The following is a 20,496-nucleotide window of genomic DNA, read 5'->3' on the forward strand; positions in this document are numbered from 1 at the left end:
TAATGCTGCAATGAACATGGAAGTGCAGGTGTCTCTTTGAGGTCCTGTTTCATTTACTTTGGATATATACCAAGAAGTGGGATTGCTGAATCATACGGTAGTTCTATTTTTAATTTTTTGAGGAACCTCCGTACTGTTTTACATAGTGGCTATACCATTTTACATCCCACCAACACACGTTTTACAACCCTTTTCTCCACATTCTTGCCAAAACTTATCTTTTTAAAAAAATTTATTTTATTGGAGTATAGTTGATTTACAGTATTATGTTAATTTCTGCTTACAGCAAAGTGACTCAGTTATACATACATATATATATATATATATATATATATATATATTCCTTTTCATGTTCTTTTTCATTATGGTTTATCACAGGATATTGAATATAGTTCCCTGTGCTATATAGGGGGACCTTGTTGTTTATTCATTCTCTATATAATAATTTGCATCTGCTAATCCCAAACTCCCAATCCCTCCCTCCCTCACCACACCTACCCCTTGGCAACCACAAGTCTGTTTTCTATGTCTGTGAATTTGTTTCTGTTTTGGTAGATAAGTTCATTTTTTTCATATTTTAGATTCCACATATAAGTGATATCATATGGTATTTGTCGTTCTCTTTCTGACTTCTCTTAGTATGGTAATCTCTAGGTCCATTCATTTTCCTGCAAATGGCATTATTTCGTTCTTTTTTCTGGCTGAGTAGTATTCCATTGTGTATGTGTACCATATCTTCTTTATCCATTCATCTATCAATGGACATTTAGGCTGTTTCCATGTCATGGCTATTGTGAATAGTGCTGCTGTGAATATAGGGGTGCATGTATCTTTTTGAATTATAGTTTTGTCCAGATATATGCCCAGCAGTAGGATTGCTGGATCATATGGCCACTCTATTTTTAGTTTTTGTTTTTGTTATTTAGAAGATGTTGGGGGTAGGAGTTTATTAATTAATTTATTTATTTTTGCTGTGTTGGGTCTTTGTTTCTGTGCGAGGGCTTTCTCTAGTTGTGGCAAGCGGGGGCCACTCTCATCGTGGTGCGTGGGCCTCTCACTATCGCAGCCTCTCTTGTTGTGGAGCACAGGCTCCAGATGTGCAGGCTCAGTAGTTGTGGCTCACAGGCTAGTTGCTCTGCGGCATGTGGGATCCTCCCAGACCAGGGCTCGAACCTGCATCCCCTGCATTGGCAGGCAGATTCTCAACCACTGCGCCACCAGGGAAGCCCTATTTTTAGTTTTTTGAGGCACCTCCATATGGTTTTCTATAGCGGCTGCAGCAGTTTACATTCCCACCAACAGTGTAGGAGGGTTCCCTTTTCTCCACACCATCTCCAGCACTTGTTATTAGTAGACTTTTCAATGATGGCCATTCTGACCAGTGTGAGATGGTACCTCACTGTAGTTTTGATTTGCATTTCTCTAATAATTAGCGATAAGGTGTGAGATGGTATCTCACTGTGGTTTTGATTTGCATTTCCCTTGTGATTAGTGTTGTTGAGCACATTTTTCATGTGTGCTTAAATCTTTAATCCAGTTTGAGTTCATTTTTTAAGATAGAGGTTCAGTTTCATTCTTCTGTGTGTGGTTATCTAGTTTTCCCAAAACTATTTATTGAAGAGACTAATCTTTCCCCAGTGAGTGTTTCTGTGGTATTAGTTTTAATATCCTCTTTTTTTTCTCATTTTATTTATTTGAGTCCTCTTTTTTTGAGTTAGTCTAGCTAAAAGTTTGTCAATTTTGTTTATTTTTTTTTTAAAAAAAACAGCTCTTAGTTTCGTTATATCCACTCTGATCTTTATTTCTTTCCTTCTCCTGAATTTGCGCTTAGTTTGTTCTTTTTCTGGCTCTTTGAGGTATTATGTCAGGTTGTTTATTTGCAATCTTTTTTCTTAATATAGGCATTTATTACTATAAACTTTCTTCTTAGAACTACTTTAGCTGCATCCCATAAGTTTTGGTATGTTGTGTTTCCATTTTCATTTGTTTCAAGATATTTTTTATTTTACCTTTTGACTTCTTCTTTGCCCCATTTGTTGTTCAGGAGTGTGTTGTTTAACTTTGACATATTTGTGAATTTCTAGTTTTCCTCCTATTGTTGATATTTAGTTTTATGCCATTGTAGTTAGGAAAGATACTTCATATGATTTCAGTTTTCTTAAATTTTCTAACACTTGTTTTGTGACCTATTATATCATCTGTCCTGGAGAATGTTCTGTGTGTACTTGAGGAAAATGTGTGCTCTGCTGCCTCTTGGATGGAATGTTTTATATATGTCTGTTAGGTCCATTTGGTTTCAAGTGTAGTTGAAATCCAACTTTTCTGTGTTGATTTTCTGTCTGGATGATCTATCCATTGTTGAAAGTGGGGTATAGAATCCCCTACTACTGTTGTATTGTGGTCTATTTCTTCCTTCAGATCTGTTGATATTTGCTTAATATATTTAGGTGCTCTGATTTGGGTGCATATATATTTACTACTGATATATCCTTTTGATGAATTAACCCTTTATTATTACATAATGATCTTCTTTGTCTTGTTACAGTTTTTGTCTTAAAGTCTATTTTGTCTGATATAACTATAGCTATCTTTGCTTTCTTTTGGTTTTTACTTCCATAGAATATCTTTTTTAATCCATTCACTTTGAGCCCGTGCATGTCTTTAAAGCTGAAGTAAATCTCTTGTAGCCAGCATGTAGTTGGGTCTTGTTTTTTTATCCTTCCAGTCACTGTTTGCCTTTTAATTGGAGAATTTAACGCAATTACATTTAGAGCAATTATTGATAGATAAGGACTTTCTAGTTTCATTTTATTAATTGTTTTCTGGCTGTTTTGTAGTTCCTGTATTCCTTTCTTGCTGCTTTCCTTTGTGAATTGATGATTTTCTGTAGTGGTATACTTCAATTCCCTCCTTTTTGATTCCCTCCAACAACAATCTTTTGTTGTGTCTAATGTAGGTTTTTGCTTTGTGGTTACCATGAGGCTTACATAAAACAACTTATAGATATAACTGTCTTTTTCACACTGATAGCAACCTTGCATACTAAAACTCTACCCTTTTACTACACCCTTTTTGGATTTTGATATCACAATTTACCTGCTTTTTATTTTGTGTTTATTAACAAATTATTGTAGCTGTAGTTATTTTTAATACTTTTGTCCTTACATCATTGTACTAGACTTAAGTGATTAATACACCATCATATTACAGTATTACAGTATTCTGAATTTGATTATGCTCAGCTTTACCAGTGTGTTATACATTTTCATATATTTTCATGTTACTAAGTAACATTCTTTCATTTCAGCTGGAAGATCTTAAATGTAAGCACTTATAGCTGTAAATTTCCCACTCAGCACTGCTTTTACTACATCCCATTAATTTTGATATGTTGTGTATTAATTTTAATTCATCTCTTAAGTATTTTCTAATTTGGTTGGTGATTTATTCTTTGATACATTGATTGTTTAATAATATTTTGTTTAATTTCCACAGGTTTGTGAATTTTCCAGTTTTCCTTCTGTTATTTATTTCTAATGTCATTCTTTTGTGGTTGGAAGAGATATTTTGTATGATACTTTATATCTGCCTTTTTAAGTCTATTGAGTCTTAATTTATGGCCTAACATATGCTCTATCCTGGAAAATGTTTATGTGCACTTGAGAAGAATGTATGTACTGTTGTTGTAGGGAAGAGTGTTTTGTATATGTCCATTAATTGATATTTGTCCTGATATCAGCTCCTATGTTGAAAATCACAAATTTGGAATTTTGAATGTTTTGTGCCACTATATTCCCAGAATAAATGTACAAAATACTACCCAGAATCAATATACAAAATAGTTTAGCCATTTTACTATTTATTTCTGCTATTACGGTTTCTATTGTTTCTTTGCTATTCATGTTTCAGCTCTGTTTTTGTAAAGAGAGGATCAAAAATCAGATCAAGATCCATTGCCTTTTGTGTTTACTAGAAACAGAAACTAGGAACTAAAAACATTGCCACAAAAATTAAAGTTTAAGAAGAGATGAAAAATGCAAGCTCTGATTTGTTGTCATTCATTTCAAGAGACAAATTAACTCAGTTCTGTATTTTATCTTGTCATACTGTTATCCATGGACCACCCTTGCAGTAGCATTGGTGTAAGCTGCTTTTTCCAACTCACACTTTGCTTATCTTTGAGTTTCTTTCTGAGATACTTTTGCTTTTTACCTTGAGAATTTAGAAGTTCCTTTAGTGGATGTTCTGGTTGAAAATTCTTAGTTTCATTTTCTGAAGTTATCTGTATTTTACTTTGATTTTTATATGAAATTTTTGTTGAGTAGAGAACTATTTTCCTTTAGCACCTTATAAATATCTTTCCATCATCTTTCTAAGAAGTCACCTACTTAATTTTTGCTAAGGGCTAACTATGTATATCTTTATTTAAAGTAGTATTGATTAATCTCATTATCTTCTTGTGTTTTTTTTTTCCTATAGGGAATACAGTGAGTAACCTGATTATGATTATACCTCCAATTTTTGGTGCAATTCAGAGTGTTAGAGGTGGACTGGAAAAGCGGTACATTGCTTCCTATTTAGCACTTACAGGTATGTATAACACTTCATCTAAAAAATTATGTGAAAAAAAATGATGTACCATACATATTCAGACAGACTGTTTTTCTCATTCTTTCCTAAAATTGTTTCTCAATTTTGTGTTGTTTATTATATAACTTGAGCACATTCTGAAACTTCTGAATTAAAACTCCATAAATCTTGCCAATATTTGAACCGTATTTTGAATAAATTAAAAAAAAACAAGATAATTCAAACATCCAGAAAAGAACAAGGATAATATAACAAATATATCCATGTATCTCACCATCCTTCTTTGTCAGATCTTAACACTTTGCAATATTTGTCTCAGTTCTTACTTTTTCTTTTTTAAAGAAATAAACTACTATAGGTAAAGTTGAAGCTCCCTTTCTACTTCTGCTTGATTTTATTCCCATCTTCCTCCCAGCTCACCCTGCTAGAATTAACCTCTATACTGAATTTGATTATCATTTTCTCACGTTTTTGTATTTATACTATATATGTATGTATCCTGAAAAATATCATTCACATATTTTAAAACTTTTTGTAAAGGATATTCTACTATATCTGATCATCTGCAACTTACTCCTGTTGCTCTACTTGTCTGTGAGACAGGGACCGTGTCTTAGTTATCTTTGTATCCCTATTGCCTGGCAAGTTAGTGGTCCTCAGTAAATGTTACATGGAGGGATGAGTGAACTTTACCAGAGCCTAAGATGGGAAAACGACTCTTTCATGTCCTTGCATTATCATCATAAAGACAAAAATAGCAAAGAAAGTAGATTCTAGTTTGCTTCTTTTATGTAACTTTCTAAATTAAACACAATTTCTTTTGTTTTAGTTCAAGGTAGATATTATTTACACATGGGCAGAAAGGACCTCTAATTACCACAAAACTGTAAGCTATAGTATATCATATCAGATTTTATATAATTATATTAGTCATTGCATATGAGAGTTTAATTTCTGAATCTGTTTCTCATATGTGTGGTGTTGTGAGAAAGTTACTTCATTCATCTTCAAAAGGAATACTTGTCCACAAACTTAGCCCTTTGCTTTAATTCCTGGGATGTTTTAAGAATGTTTATAAAATACCAACAAATCACAATCAGTAATAACAATAAGAATAAAAAGATTTGAGGGACTTCCAAGTTGCCCTAGGATAATACTGACCTCCTGAGTTAGAATTTGTCCATTCATGCTTCTAGAAAACCATACAGATTAAGAAGGAAAGTAAATAAAACCACACTTAGCCCACACTTTCAACCTTACTAAGAGAAAAAGAATACCATGAACGTCAAATCATTTTTAAACAAGAAATAAACACCACATTCTAGCAGAACTGTCTTTAATGTTTTAGACTTGGGGAGGTTTGAAAAACTATATGGAAAAGAGGAGAGAAGAGTTGAGGGCTTAATCTGCCAAAACACCAATAGAAAGAGAAAGCTTCATGATAAATGCAAACTTTCTGAAAACGTTATGAGACCTGGTAAATCATAGTACTTGATAAAGTACACAGTACTTTAAAGTACATAATAAAGGGCTTGAAAGTGTACAAGACCTAAAGTGGCAGTTTGGGAAAGGTATTACTTCTGGGAAAGAAATAACTAGAAAGAGGAAGATAGCCATTGGAAATGTGTAAGTGTAGGGAAAGAAGGAAGTTAGAGTGAGGAATTAAGATCCTACTGAAACAAAACAACTATAAAATACGTTAGACCCTTCTCCCTGCACCCCGCCCTGCCACCAAAACAAATAAATGTATATGAAAAAGGGCACTAACCTTTACTATTCAGAAGGGAGCAGGCTTGAACTTGAAATCTTTTAAGCCACCCCAAACCTTTACTCTTTCCACAAAGTGGAACCCCTGCAAAATCAGTCTACATCCATGCAAAGCTACTGTCATAAAAAAACAGAAAATGAGAATCAATACCTTTTGGCTCATGGATGTTCTTTCCCCACAACTAATTATAAAGCAGAAAGAAACTGCAGCACAGTACTCCTAACTGAATTAGCCTCAAACCAATAAATGAATAAAAATTTAAAAACTAATAACTCCTATAAAAATTAATTAAAAAATAAAAAGTAATAACAGAAATAGCTTCCTCACCCCCAAAAGAAATAAAATTAGAATTGATTAAAGTTAGGAAAGAAATTAAGCCTGAATTACAGTGTGTTGAGTATTTAATAAGGGCTATTTAAGAAAGAGAAGCGGGCTTCCCTGGTGGCGCAGTGGTTGAGAGTCCGCCTGCCGATGCAGGGGACACAGGTTTGTGCCCCAGTCCGGGAAGATCCCACATGCCGCGGAGCGGCTGGGCCCGTGAGCCATGGCCGCTGAGCCTGTGTGTCCGGAGCCTGTGCTCCACAACGGGAGAGGCCACGACAGTGAGAGGCCCGCGTACCGCAAAAAAAAAAAAAAAAAGAAAGAGAAGCAAGAGATGAAAATGAGATAAAGAAATAAAAAGGGTCAGAGAGAAAGTGACTGAAATGGAAGACAGACAAAGAAGATTCAATACAACTGTAATTGGAGTCCCTGAAGAAGGAAAATAAAACAATGAAACAGATCTTATATTTAAAATTGTAATTTTCAAATTAATTTGATAGAAGACTTTTTGGAAATGGAAGAAGACCCAAATCTAGATATTGAAAAGTCCATTTTTGTCTCATAAAACTGACTTGGAATGGTCAACTCTGAAAGAGACTAGTAAAATTACTGGATTTTAAAAATGAGAAAAATCCTCACAGCTCCAGGAAAAAAGACCAGACTATTTATAAGGGCAAGAAAATTAGGCTGGCACTAGACCTCATCAGCAACATAAAAAGAAAGGCATCAGTGGAACTGCATTTTTAGTGCAAACCAAAGATTTTATATTCCAACCAAATTGTTTTTCAGTTATCCAGGTTATAGAAAGACAGTTTTAAACATACAAGTACTCATTGAAAACTGTACACGTGACTCCTTCCTGATGAATCCATGAGTACTGCTCTCTCTGATTTAGTACCTGCTAGCCAAATGTGGTAAATTAAATTTAAATAAATGAAAATTAAATAAAATGCAAATTTCAGTTCCTCTGTCACACTAGCCATGTTTCAAGTGCTCAGTACCCATATGTGGCTGTGGCTTATGGCTACTGTATTGGGCAGTGCAGATATAGAACATTGCCTTCATCACAGAAAGTTCTACTGACTGCGTTGTACTAGAGAATGATGTTCATCCAACTAAGAGAAGACTGGGCAAACTTGGGCAAAATGTCTGATGATGAGCATTTAACACATTTAACTATAGATCTAAGACTAAAACAGATGTGATAAGGACTGAAGAATAGTATATGGACATTATATGGTGTGGTAAAGTAGAGAGAATGCAGTTTTTTAAATGGGAGAAGGAAAGGGCAAAGTAGAATAAGTTCATTGACTTTTGCCTATGTAGTAAGTTGAGTATTGAAGAATATGATCTAAAAGTAACAAACTAGATAGTAAAAGGTTAAGAAAATAAAGGGGAGAGCTCAGGGTTCTATAAAAGGCATAAGTACAAAAGTAACACCTAGGCCAAAAAAGCCTCTTTTCTAAATACCAAAAGAATTAAGTACAAAAAAGATATTTCACTTAGAGAAATACATTAAATATAAAGTAATATATGTAACTATTATAATAAAACAATATGACAGAGTTGAAATTAAACATCAGTCATATGAATCAAAATGAATCAGCTTAACTTAATATCAAAAGAAAAAGATTTTTGAATTTGATCAGCAATTAGGATTGAACTTTATGCTATATACAAAAGACACATCTAAAACTAAAGCAAAGTGATTCAGAAAAGTTAGAAACAAATAATAAGAAAGCAGGGGTAGTGATCCTGATATCATATAAAGTAGAATTCCCTTCAAAAAGCATTGTGTGACAAAGAAGGATGTTTTTCATGTTGAAGCCATGATTCAAAGTGAAAATACAAGTTTTTAATAACTCTACCAAATAATACAACCACCACTATTATATGGCAGAAACTACACAAAGAGAAATAGATAGAAACATACGAATAATAGAAGATTTTAATATGCCACACTCAGTACAAGACAGATGAAGTGAACAAAATATATCAGTAATATCTGGAAGACCTAAAGAGCATAACCAATAAAATAGATCTTATGGCTTTATGCTGAACTTTACACCCTTATAATAGAGAATATACCTTCTTTTGAAGTACACATAGAACATTGATAAAAACAAAACAGTTAAGTTCTATTAAGAACATTCATAAAAACAAAACAGTAAGTTCTATTAAGTAAAAATATTAAAACAACATCCTGTGGTCACAGTGCATCCATGCTAGAAATTAACAACAAATTCAAACCATAAAAAAGCTCTTCCTCTTTGAAATTTTAAATCTTCTGTTAACTCTTGGTTGAAAGGGAAAATAGAAATGGAAATTATAGGAGTCCTAAAATACAGTTGTAATAAAAAATCTGCATATCAAAATCTATGGGGATTTATATAAAGCAGCCATCAGAGCATAATATATAGGCTTAAACAATTAAATAATAATAAAAGATAAAAACTAAAGGTAAAAATTAATTAAAATCCCAACTCAAAAGGCAAGAAAAAGACTGCAAAATAAACCAAATGAAAGTTTAAGGGAGGAAATTATAAAGATAAAAGCAGAAAGTAACAAGATAGAGAACAGAAAAATGTTCTAATTAATGAATCAAAATCTATTTTTTTAAGAAAAAGTAGACAACTAGCTAACTTTAGAAAAAAGGAAGCAAACAAACATTAAAATAAATGACAAAGAAGAAATATCCACTGAAACAAAGGAAAAAAAATTTTAAACCTCTATGTAAATAAATAAATTGGATAATTTCCTAGGAAATTACAGTTTGTCAAAATTGACCCCAAAGATAGAAAGCTTTGAACAGACCAATTTCTGTATAGGAAATAGAGTAACTTATTAAGGAATTCCTCCACAAAAGTACTGGGTCCAGATAGTTTCACAGAGAGTTCTAATAAGCCTTCATAGACCAGATAGTCCCAATGCTACATAAATTTTTTCAAGCATAGATAATGAAAGAAAACTTCCAAATTCTTTTTATGAGGCAAACAACATTGTTATGTAAACCTAATAAAAATGCCATAAGAAAGAAAATTAAGAACTAATATCGTGAATCAATATCAGTGCAGATATACTAAGTAAATTATTAGCAAACAAAAAGGAATGATACTTTTTGTAAGTACTACTGATACATGTAACAACACGGATGAACCCTAAAAACATTATGCCAAGTGAAAGGAACCAAAAGACAAAAAGGACCACAGATTATATGATCCTATTCATATGAAATTTCTAGAAAAGGCAAAATTATAGAGATAAAAACAAGTAATTAGTTACTTGGGGTTTAGAGTGGATGTTGACTGCTAATAGGCATAAGGGAACCTTGGTGGGTGATGGAATTATCACAGAACTGGATTGTGATGATGGTAGCCCAACTCTTTAAATTTACTAAAACTCCTAAAACTGTACACTTACAATGAGTGAACTTAATGGTATATCTCAGTACTTGTTTAAAAAATAAAAACCAGTGGACACAGGAAATGGAGGAATGTGCACACTGTGTGAAAGAAGGAGGGATATTTAGTCCTTACATCTCAGAGGTTGTGTTGAAGGAAGAAAGAAAACAGTAGAGCAGGAAAAAAAAAAAAAACATATATATATATACATATATATATGTCAGTGCTAGCATGTATAGGTGCTATAACCCTTCTCTAGTAGAATACAACTACTTTCCTGTTGTCCTTGACAGGTAGAATCCAGGCAGCCACTCCTGATTGTTCAAGATAGATGAATCCTATTTGTCACTCTGAGGATTTTCTGTTCTCTCTTAACAAGGACCCGGGTTTGTTTTTTTTTTTTGCGGTACGCGGGCCTCTCACTGTTGCGGCCTCTCCCGTTGCGGAGCACAGGCTCCGGACACGCAGGCTCAGCAGCCATGGCTCACGGGCCCAGCCGCTCCGCGGCATGTGGGATCTTCCCAGACCAGGGCACAAACCCACATCCCCTGCATCGGCAGGCAGACTCTCAACCACTGCGCCACCAGGGAAGCCCAAGGATCGGGTCTTATTAAGAGATTTCCTTTGCATGTTAAAGACCTAAAGTTATTTTTTGATCTTTATACAGATACGATGATTTGAGAAACTATTCCACATACAGTAATCTGCCCTCTTCTAATATTCTTGTGAATATATGGAGGAACATATTTTCTAAATTATTTTTTCCTGTAATCTTCTTCCAACTGAAGAAAGTTGGGGGATAATTTTTAGACAGGTCTCTTTGTATCAGTATCTCTTCATGGAAAGTCATCCTTATAAAGTTCATTCTCTGAAGTTCAGAGAAAGCGCTTGAGCTCAATTTCTTTCTTTTAATGTTTTCCAGTTACATCACTAATATACATTAACAAGTCCTTATCCAAATCCTTGGGACCAGAAGTATTTCTGAACTCAGATTGTTTTTGAATTCTAGAAAGTTAATAGATGTGTTTGCTATAGTATACTAAGCCCACCAAAACCTGGGACAGCACCCTGTAGGTGAACATATCCATATTGCTGCTTAACATGTGAATATTCACAGAAACTAGGCTAAATAATCGCTATAAATAGTCTCATGTCCAGTTAGGTCACGTTTTGCTATCAAATGAATTTGTGCCAAACTTAAAGGACAAAACATCTTTTGGTTTTAAAAGATTTTTGGAGAATTGTATTATTAAACAAGATATGTAAAATTTTCTAACTCTCTGTTTTCTTCTTTTAAAAAGTAGTAAACAGTAAACAGAATCTAGTTCGACATTAGGGAAATAAAACATCAAGACAAATGGAGTTTGTGCCCAGAATGGAAGACAATTCAAATTTAGGAGATCCATTCATGCAATTTACTATATTAATTGATTTAAGAAGAAAAACCACATGATTATCTCCATAGATGCTATGAAAGCCTTTGTCAAAATTCAGCTTTAAAAAGAAAAACTCAAGAAAACAGAAATTCACAAATCCTGTCTTAACATGATAATATACACACATCAGTCCTAAAGCTAGCATTTTACTCAGTGTGGAAGCCCTAGAAGCATTCCTATGAAGGTCAAAACAAGGCAAGTGTGTCTGTCTCCACTGCTATTTAACAGAGTACTGGAGGTATTAATCAATACATCTATACCAGAGAAAATGATTAAGGACTGGAAAAGAAGGAAAACTATCTCTATTTACAGCTGTCATGGTATTCCTGAAAGCTCTAGCCTAGAAAATCAGTTATCAAGCAAACAATTATTATTCAAACAATAAAACTATTCAGTTCAGTATCAGGTTTAAAATGATCACAAAAAGCAATAGCCTTCATATATACAAACAATATCCCATTAGATATATAATAGAGAAGAAAATCCCATTTAAAATAACATCCAACAGGATAAATATCAAAAAATAAGTTTAACAAGATATGTGTAAAACCTATATTAAGAAAACTTAAAACACTTCTGAAAGACATGAAAGTAAACCTGAACAAATGAAAAGTTGTTCTTGAATAACTTAAGAAAACTGAAAGATGTCAGTTATATCTAATAAATAATACTAATAAAAATACCAATAAGTAGGGGGCTTCCCTGGTGGTACAGTGGTTATGAGTCAGCCTGCCAATGCAGGTGACATGGGTTCGAGACCCGGTCCGGGAAGATCCCACATGCTGCGGAGCAACTATGCCTGTGCACCACGACTTCTGAGCCTGCGCTCTAGAGCCTGCGAGCCACAACTACTGAGGCCCGCGAGCCTAGGGACCATGCTCCGCAATAAGAGAAGCCACTGCAATGAGAAGCCTGCACACCACAAGGAAGACCCAACGCAGCCATAAATAAATAAATAAATAATTCAAAAAACCCAATAAGTATTTTTTAATTAAACAAGTTGATACTAAAGTTCATATTAAAATATAAACATGAAAAGATATCTAGGCAGTCTTTAAAAAAGAAGAGCTAGAAGGATGTACTAATCCTCCTATATATTAAAACATACTGCAAAACATGCCTCAGTAAAATAGTAGAGTACAGATATTTTGATAGATAATACAGTGGAATTTAAAAGAAAAATCATAAATAGACCCAAATCCATATTAGAGTTTAGTGTATGGTAAAGATGGCATCTCTGAGCATTGGGGCAAAGATGAATATTTTAACAAATGATATTTGGAAAAATAAAATAGATGTATACCTTACATTATACATGTGAATATGTTCTAAATTGATTAGCGACCTAAATGTAAAAACTGAAATCTCGTGGGACTTCCCTAGTGGCGTAGTGGTTAAGAATCGCCTGCCAATGCAGGGGACACGGGTTGGAGCACTAGTCTGGGAAGATCCCACATGCCGCGGAGCAACTAATCCCGTGCGCCACAACTACTGAGCCCGCATGCCACAACTACTAAAACCTACGTGCCTAGAGCCCGTGCTCTGCAACAAAAGAAGCCACCTCAATGAGAAGCCCGCTCACAGCAATGAAGAGTAGCCCCCGCTCGCCGCAACTAGAGAAAGACAGCATGCAGCAATGAAGACCCAACGCAGCCAAAAATAGATAGATTTAAAATCTTGCAAGTACTAGAAGAAAACATGTGAATTATTCTATATTCAGTGTGTGGGAAAGTATTTACAACTATAATTCAAAATCCAGATGTAATAAAATGTTGGCTAATTAAATAATACCTTTGGCATGGCAAAGAGTACCATATGCAAAGTCCAAAGCAGAAGACCAAATTGTGAAAATATTTGTGACAATCACTAAGGATAGAGGTTTAATATCCCTGATACAAAAATGACTTTTAAATATTGAGGATAAAAAGGACCAAACATCCAGTAGAAATAAAGGCAGACAGAACATTCTCCAAAAAAGATGCTACAGAATAGCCAGCGTATATAAGAAAAGATATCCAGCTACACTGATACATTATTTTTCTCTTATCAGATTGACAAAAAGTGAAACACTTGACAACACACTCTTGGCAAGGCTGTGGGAGAAATAGGTACTCTTCACACATTGCTGGTGAGAATGCAAAATTTTTGTAGGTGAATTTGTCAACATCTAACAAAACTGTATATGCACTTACCCTTTGACTCAGCAACCACATTTAAAAAAATTTTCTGTGAAGATATATCTCCTGTAATTCAAAATTAAATGTGTGCAAGATTGTTTATCACAGAATTATTTTTAATTACAAAATAATGTAAACAACCTAAAAGCCCATATATTGGAAATTGGTTGAATAAACTGGTGAATCTACACAATGAGTATTATGAAGGTACAGAAAGGGTGAGGAACGTCTCTGAACTGATATGGAGTGATTTCCAGGATTTATTGTTAAGTAAAAGATGCAGCATGTAAAAGTATGTGCACGTGCGCGCGCACACACACACACACACACACACACGGTATATAATTTTTTTCTTGGAGAAAGGGGAAATAAAATATACGTACATCTGCTTAGTTTTTCAAAAAAAGACATAGATAGCATGAACCAGAAAAATAATGGAATTAGTTTCTACAGGGGGTGGGTGGAAAGGCTAGAGGAGGGAGTGACACTTCTCTGAGTAAACCCTTTTGTCTTTTTATTTTTGCAACCTTGTTATGATTTCACATATTCAAAGAATATAATTAGATCAACCAGAACAGGAGTTGGGGAAATGAGGAAGAGAGACCCTAAAATTGAATACAAAGAAAAACAAATTGCAAAAGACACATCGGATAAAGGACTGTTAATCCAAAATACAGATCTTTTTTGTACATAAAATATAAATGTAAAAGTCAATAATAAGGAAACAAACAACCTGATTGAAAAAATGGACCAAAGACCTTAACAGACACCTCATCAAAGAAGATACACAGATGGCAAATAATATGAAAAGTTGTTCCACATCATATGTCATCAGGGAAATGCAAATAAATACCACAATAAGATCCTACTGTACATCTATTAGAATGGCCAAAATTCAGAACACTGACAACACCAAATGCAGGCTGTGGAGCAACAGGAACTCTTACTCATTGCTGGTGGGAATGTAAAATGGTACAGCCACTTTGGAAGACAGTTTGGCAGTTTCTTACAAAACTAAATGTGTTCTCACCATACTATCCAGCTATCACTCTCCTTGGTATTCACCCAAAGGAGTTGAAAACGTATGTCTACACAAAAGCAGCTTTATTCGTAAAGCCCAAACTTGGAAGCAACCAAGATGTTCTTCAGTAGGTGGATGGATCAGGAAACTGTGGTACCTCTAGACAATGGAATATTATTCAGTGCCAAAAAGAAGTATGTTATCAAACTGTAAAGACACGGAGGAGCCTTAAATGTGTATTACTAAGTGAGAGAAACCAGTCTGAAAAGGCTACATACTGTATGATCCCAACTATATGACATTCTGGAAAAGACAGAACTGTGGAGACAGTTAAAAGATCAGTGGTTGCTAGGTGTTGGGGGGAGAGAGGTGATAGGCAGAGGACAGAAGATTTTTAGGATCATGAAACTATTGTGTATGATACTGTAATGGTGGATATATTTTTCCAAACCCATAGAATATACAAAACCAAGAGTGAACTGTAATGTAAACTATGGACTTGGGGTGCTAATAATGTGTCAGTGTAGAGTCATCTGTGGTAACAAATGTACCACTCTGGGGGAGTGGTGTTGATAATGGGGGAAGCCAGAGGGTTGGGGGGAGTGAGGAGGACAGGCATTATATGGGAAATATATGTACCGTCTGCCTAATTTTGCTGTGAACCTGAAACTATTCTAAAAAAAAATCTTAATTTTTTAAATGTATTGTACTCTTTATCAAACAGAACATAACCACGTAAGAGGAAAGTATTAATTCAGCTAACTTTGAAATGGTTTTCTCATATACCCAATTTGAAAACAGAAAGAGAATTCAGTGAGATATTGAACCTTACTTTACTAACTTTATTTACTTTGTATTTATTTATTTACTTTTTATTGTCAGTAATGGTAAGAATATAGCAATTCTGAAGTTATCTTTGCATTTTAGGATTAAGCAAGTGAGGAAATATATTGATATTGTTGGGGGCTAGGGTTCTCATGTAGAAGAAGGAGATACAAATTTGGATGGAGGAAGGCAAGGAAGAACCCTGAGAGAACATTGAAATCTGAGGTATCAGTATGATTAAAAATAAAAAAAGATTTCACATGTTCTATCCTCTGAAAGGGTCTGGAAGCAATGAGTCTTAAGTAGCAATGAACATACCTAGTGTCCACACCTTGGTTTCTAAAAATCTTTCCTCACTAAAAGGAACTAAGGCTTCTTGGAGAAATGCCTCATTTCTGGGATAGGGCAGGGAAAGCATGAGATGAGTCTGGAACATCTTGTCACTCCAGAAAGTAAGAAAGGGCTCAAAAAATGAGGGAATAATGTCAAAATGACACAGAAGGCAGTTTGGCCAAACTGAAAATTTGAGCTTCCAAATGGAAAATGACTGTAATGGGTTATGTAACACATGGTATAAAAAAAGAATGCACAAGCTCATACTGATACTAACAAACAAATGGTGTGAGAAGCAGAAAGCTTTTTTTTAAAAGAGTAGAATTGCCACTAATAAATGTAAACAGAATGATAGGGTTTTTTTAAATCATCATTTTGCAACCATCATTGTAATAATTGATTCAGGAGTCATCAGTGAATGCTAAAAATATTGGGTGAAAATATTTGGGAACATGATGATTACACAGCCTGAAAGTATCTCCTGACGAATTATGTACTCATTAGTTACAGATGGAAAAATGGTAACAGTACAGAAATCTGGCAGATACCACCTTATTCAAGTAATCAATCCTAACATCATTAATAACAGTATAAACTAACAACTGATTCTTCCTGGTGTGATGCACTGAAAAGGAAACAACATCATTTATACAATATTATTGCCAGAAGTGCATAACCTGAACCAAATGATGAGAAAACAATCAGAAAAACCCAGTTTATGAGGGTTATTTTATAAAAAAACCAACCTGTTTTTTTTTTTTTTTTAAACAAATGTTAAAGTCATGAAAACAAAGGAAGGCTGAGGAACTGTTCCAGATTAAAAGAGACGGACAACTACATGCAGTATCTTCATTGGATCCTGAACTGGGGCACAAGGAGAAGGTCTAAAAGGCAATATTGGGCAAATCAGCAAAGTTTGAATAAGAATGGTTTTTAAGTCTGTCCCTTCTACAAGACTAAGCTTTGCTTCCTGAAAGCAGCTGAGTTCTTACTTTTCTGGATTTCTGGCATTCAGCAATACCTGGTGCAAACCAAATACATGAGGCTGTTTGACGAATGAATGGATACTTTATTTTAAACAACAGGCATTTTTGCTAGGACTTATTTTTCATGTACTTGTTTGAATTTTTCACTGAGATAAGTCTCCCCACCAAAAAGAAAATTTGTATGTGTGTGTGTGTATGAGAGAGATTCACATATGCACACACACATACAGGGAACAAACTTTATCTGGAAACAGATTCGATTAACAAATCAAGGACATTTACTGAATACCATATAAGATTTTTCAGTATCTTAATCTTATGACCAAAAATTTATAATAACTACTTAGTTGATATGAACTTTTTGGAGTTGAGGGAGATTTTGCAGAAGGAATTGGAAATTTTGGCATTGTGTAGAAGTATATTAGGAACAGATTGTTAGTAATTTATGAGAGTTGTTGTGTTCTGGCTTAGAGCCTAGAGTTACTAAGAATTTAGTCATTTTTTAATTCATTCAACAAATTTTTACTGAGAGTCAGTTATGTGCTAGGTCTAGCTCTCAAACCATTGTTCATTGGAGCTTAGAGTTTAGCAGGGGAAAGAGATTAATCAAATACTTTTATAATTAAGTATGCACTAACAGTGTGGTGTTATAAAGAAAAGGTACCAAGTACAGTGAGGAAGTATTAGGGAAGTTAAGAGTTACAGACATTACTTTTAAAATATTTTTTCCCATCCCATGTCCTTGAGCAATTGCCAGTTCTTAACAATAAGCCTGATTTCAGTTTAGTCCACCTGCCCAGTTATAGCTGCTTTGGAACCACCCAGTCCCTTTGTCTAATATTTTTCTCTTCCTCTTTGTTTATTTTTATCCCCAATATGCACATTTTATGAAAGGAAGAGATGCTCATAACACATCAATAGAAGAATCAAAAATGTCTTCTCTGATTATTTTTGTAATAGGTCTCTTAGTAAAACTTGCTATTAAAAGGTGGGGGGAGCTTCCCTGGTGGTCCAGTGAGTAAGACTCCATGCTCCCAATGCAGGGGGCCAAGGTTCGATCCCTGGTCGGGGAACTAGATCCCGCACGCACGCCATGACTGAGGGTTCGCATGCCCAACTAAGAGTCCGCACGCTGCAACTAAGAGGTCTGCATGCTGCAACTAAGAAGTCTGCATACCACAATTAAAGATCCTGCATGCCGCAGTGAAGATCCCACGTGCCTCTACTAAGACCTGGGGCAGCCAAAATAAAAAAAAAAAGGAGGGGAGGATTAAGAACCTAATACTTGTTTTAACTAAACATTTTTTAAATCAGCAAAATTATTTCTGCTTAAATATAGAGAAGGACGATAAAGAATTCAAGTGAATTTAATACTCCTTGTCCCATAATAAAACTAGGAGAATAAATTGAAAAGTAAAGACAAGTTATTTGATGCTAAATTCTGCCTGCCTGGTTGCTATTAGTATTTGACGTTAGGACTCTGAACATTTTCCAAGCTTCATGTGGTATTGGCTTAGTCATTACTTTTTATGAGGTCATAAAATTTGCTGCTAATGTTGGTGGAGTTTAGAGAGATAATAGTAATTGTCATTCATAGAGCATTTATTATATACCAGGCTCTGTGGGAAGTACATTAAATTATATTATTATGTCATTTAAAATTCTCTACAATCTATGAGGAACTCTTCAACTTCATTTTATAAAGGTAATATTTGAGGAGAGCAGTAACTTGACCAAGATCACACAATGAGTAAATGGTAGAGCCATACCTTGAACCCAAATATATATGCTTTTAATCATTGTGCCATAAGACAGTTATTTACAACTGTGCATTGTCTAAAATAGAACAAACCAAAAGAAGCCCTTTCCATGAGATTTGTTTTTTTCATGAAATTTAATTTTTCTCTTTACTCCCAAAGTCACAAATTGTTGTTTATCTTATTCCTTTAAAATAGAAATAGGTTCACTTTCCTGGGCTTCCCTGGTGGCGCAGTGGTTGGGAGTCCACCTGCCGATGCGGGGGACGCAGGTTCGTGCCCCGGTCCGGGAGGGTCCCACGTGCCGCAGAGCAGCTGGGCCCGTGAGCCATGGCCGCTGGGCCTGCGCATCGGAGCCTGTGCTCCGCAGCGGGAGAGGCCACAACAGTGAGAGGCCCGCGTACCGCAAAAAAAAAAGAAAAAAAAGAAATAGGTTCACTTTCCTTTACAAATAATTTTGAGTGCATACTATGTGCCAGCATAAAAAGACAAAGCCTGTCCCCAGAGAGCTTATACTACATTGAGGAGAGATGAATTGCATATAAACAACAAAATCTATTTGTAGTTGTACAAATGTATTTGTTATGCAGTTATCTAAATGAGTGGGTAATTGGCAACAAGAAAAAATGAGTGGTAAAATAGTCAAAACATTAATAAAGTAGAGCAGAAATAGACTTCAGTGCTGAAATAGAAATATCACAAAGTCATTTCCCCATGGAAAGGACCACTGGAAATTCTTTGCATGGAGTAGCCTTAAGTTTAGTGCAATCATACTTACAGTAGTCACTGCCATACTGAATCAAAGACATCTGAAGTGATCTTAACAATACTATACCATTTGTCATGGGGAAAGTGAGTGGACTGCGTACTAGACTAATAATCTTTTAGATTATAGCAATTACACTTAGCAATGAAACAGATAAAATCAATATGCTGTGGAAAGGAACTTCAGAAATCATTTCATAACTTGTTTACTAACTTACTTATTCCCCTTTATTTAGTCCCAGTTTTCCAGACATTGCCAGAAACATCAATGGTCTTTTTTCTAGTTAGTGGAAAAAGGAATATAGTAACATTGAAGACAAATTTGGAAGACAATGCAAAATACCCGTAATCCCATCACCCAACAGAAACAGTATTTTATTAGTTAATGGTTCCTAATCTTTGTGCATATGCATTTGTGGTTTTATTTGACTACACTTTAAATAAACATGCCCAACCTAGAAGCCAAAATGCAGGGATAGGTTCAGCCAGAGAAGCAGGAACCAGTTAGCTAAGTAGCCTGTGTAGTCAGTGAACAGGAAGTGAGGAAGTGAAATGGCCAGGAAAATAGCCTGGTAGAAAGTAAAAGTAGAAAGGTAGAAAGCCAGGTAGAAAATAGCCTAAGCCAGAAAGCATGAGCTGTAACGGCATTTCATCTGCTTCCTGTGGCCTCAGTTGTGGTTTATGTTTCAGTGTTTTAGGCTGGATCCAGAATAAGACAATAATTGGATGACAATTATTTTCTAAGAAAATAAGTATAAAATATCATTATGTCATCTCATTTCTCTTATTATTATGTCTGTTATTATTATTGCTCTAGCTCCATTCTCTTTAACATACCTTAACCTCCCTAGGCAGTCCAAACATTTCCCTCACTTGGCTATAGATATTCTTAAACAGAATTATTTTGGTTCTCCCTTCAATTACCATATTCTATCTCATCCATTATTATCGTTGTTATTTTGTGTTCTTACTTTTCCTCTACCTGTGGAACATTTGCTTGTTACTAACTTAACCTGCCTGAAGGTTTGGATAGGGTTTTTTCATAAACAGTATGAAAAGTACTAAAGCAAATCACTTAAGGTGGGGATATTTTGACAGGCAAAGTATATTTGGAGC

The 20,496-nt window shown here is 34.8% G+C and overlaps 1 protein-coding gene across 1 annotated transcript in view; it reads left to right on the plus strand.

Annotated features, from left to right (window-relative positions):
- Positions 1-20,496, plus strand: part of ACER3 (alkaline ceramidase 3) — a 200,511-nt gene that overhangs the window by 69,829 nt on the left and 110,186 nt on the right. Inside the window, exon 2 of the mRNA XM_081238778.1 lies at positions 4,480-4,590. Coding sequence (XP_081094904.1) covers positions 4,480-4,590 — 111 coding nt within the window. The remainder of the gene's footprint in view (positions 1-4,479; positions 4,591-20,496) is intronic.

This window comes from Mesoplodon bidens (genome assembly GCF_964165515.1).
Source record: "Mesoplodon bidens genome assembly, chromosome: 7".
In the NCBI taxonomy this organism is placed as follows: domain Eukaryota; kingdom Metazoa; phylum Chordata; class Mammalia; order Artiodactyla; family Ziphiidae; genus Mesoplodon; species Mesoplodon bidens.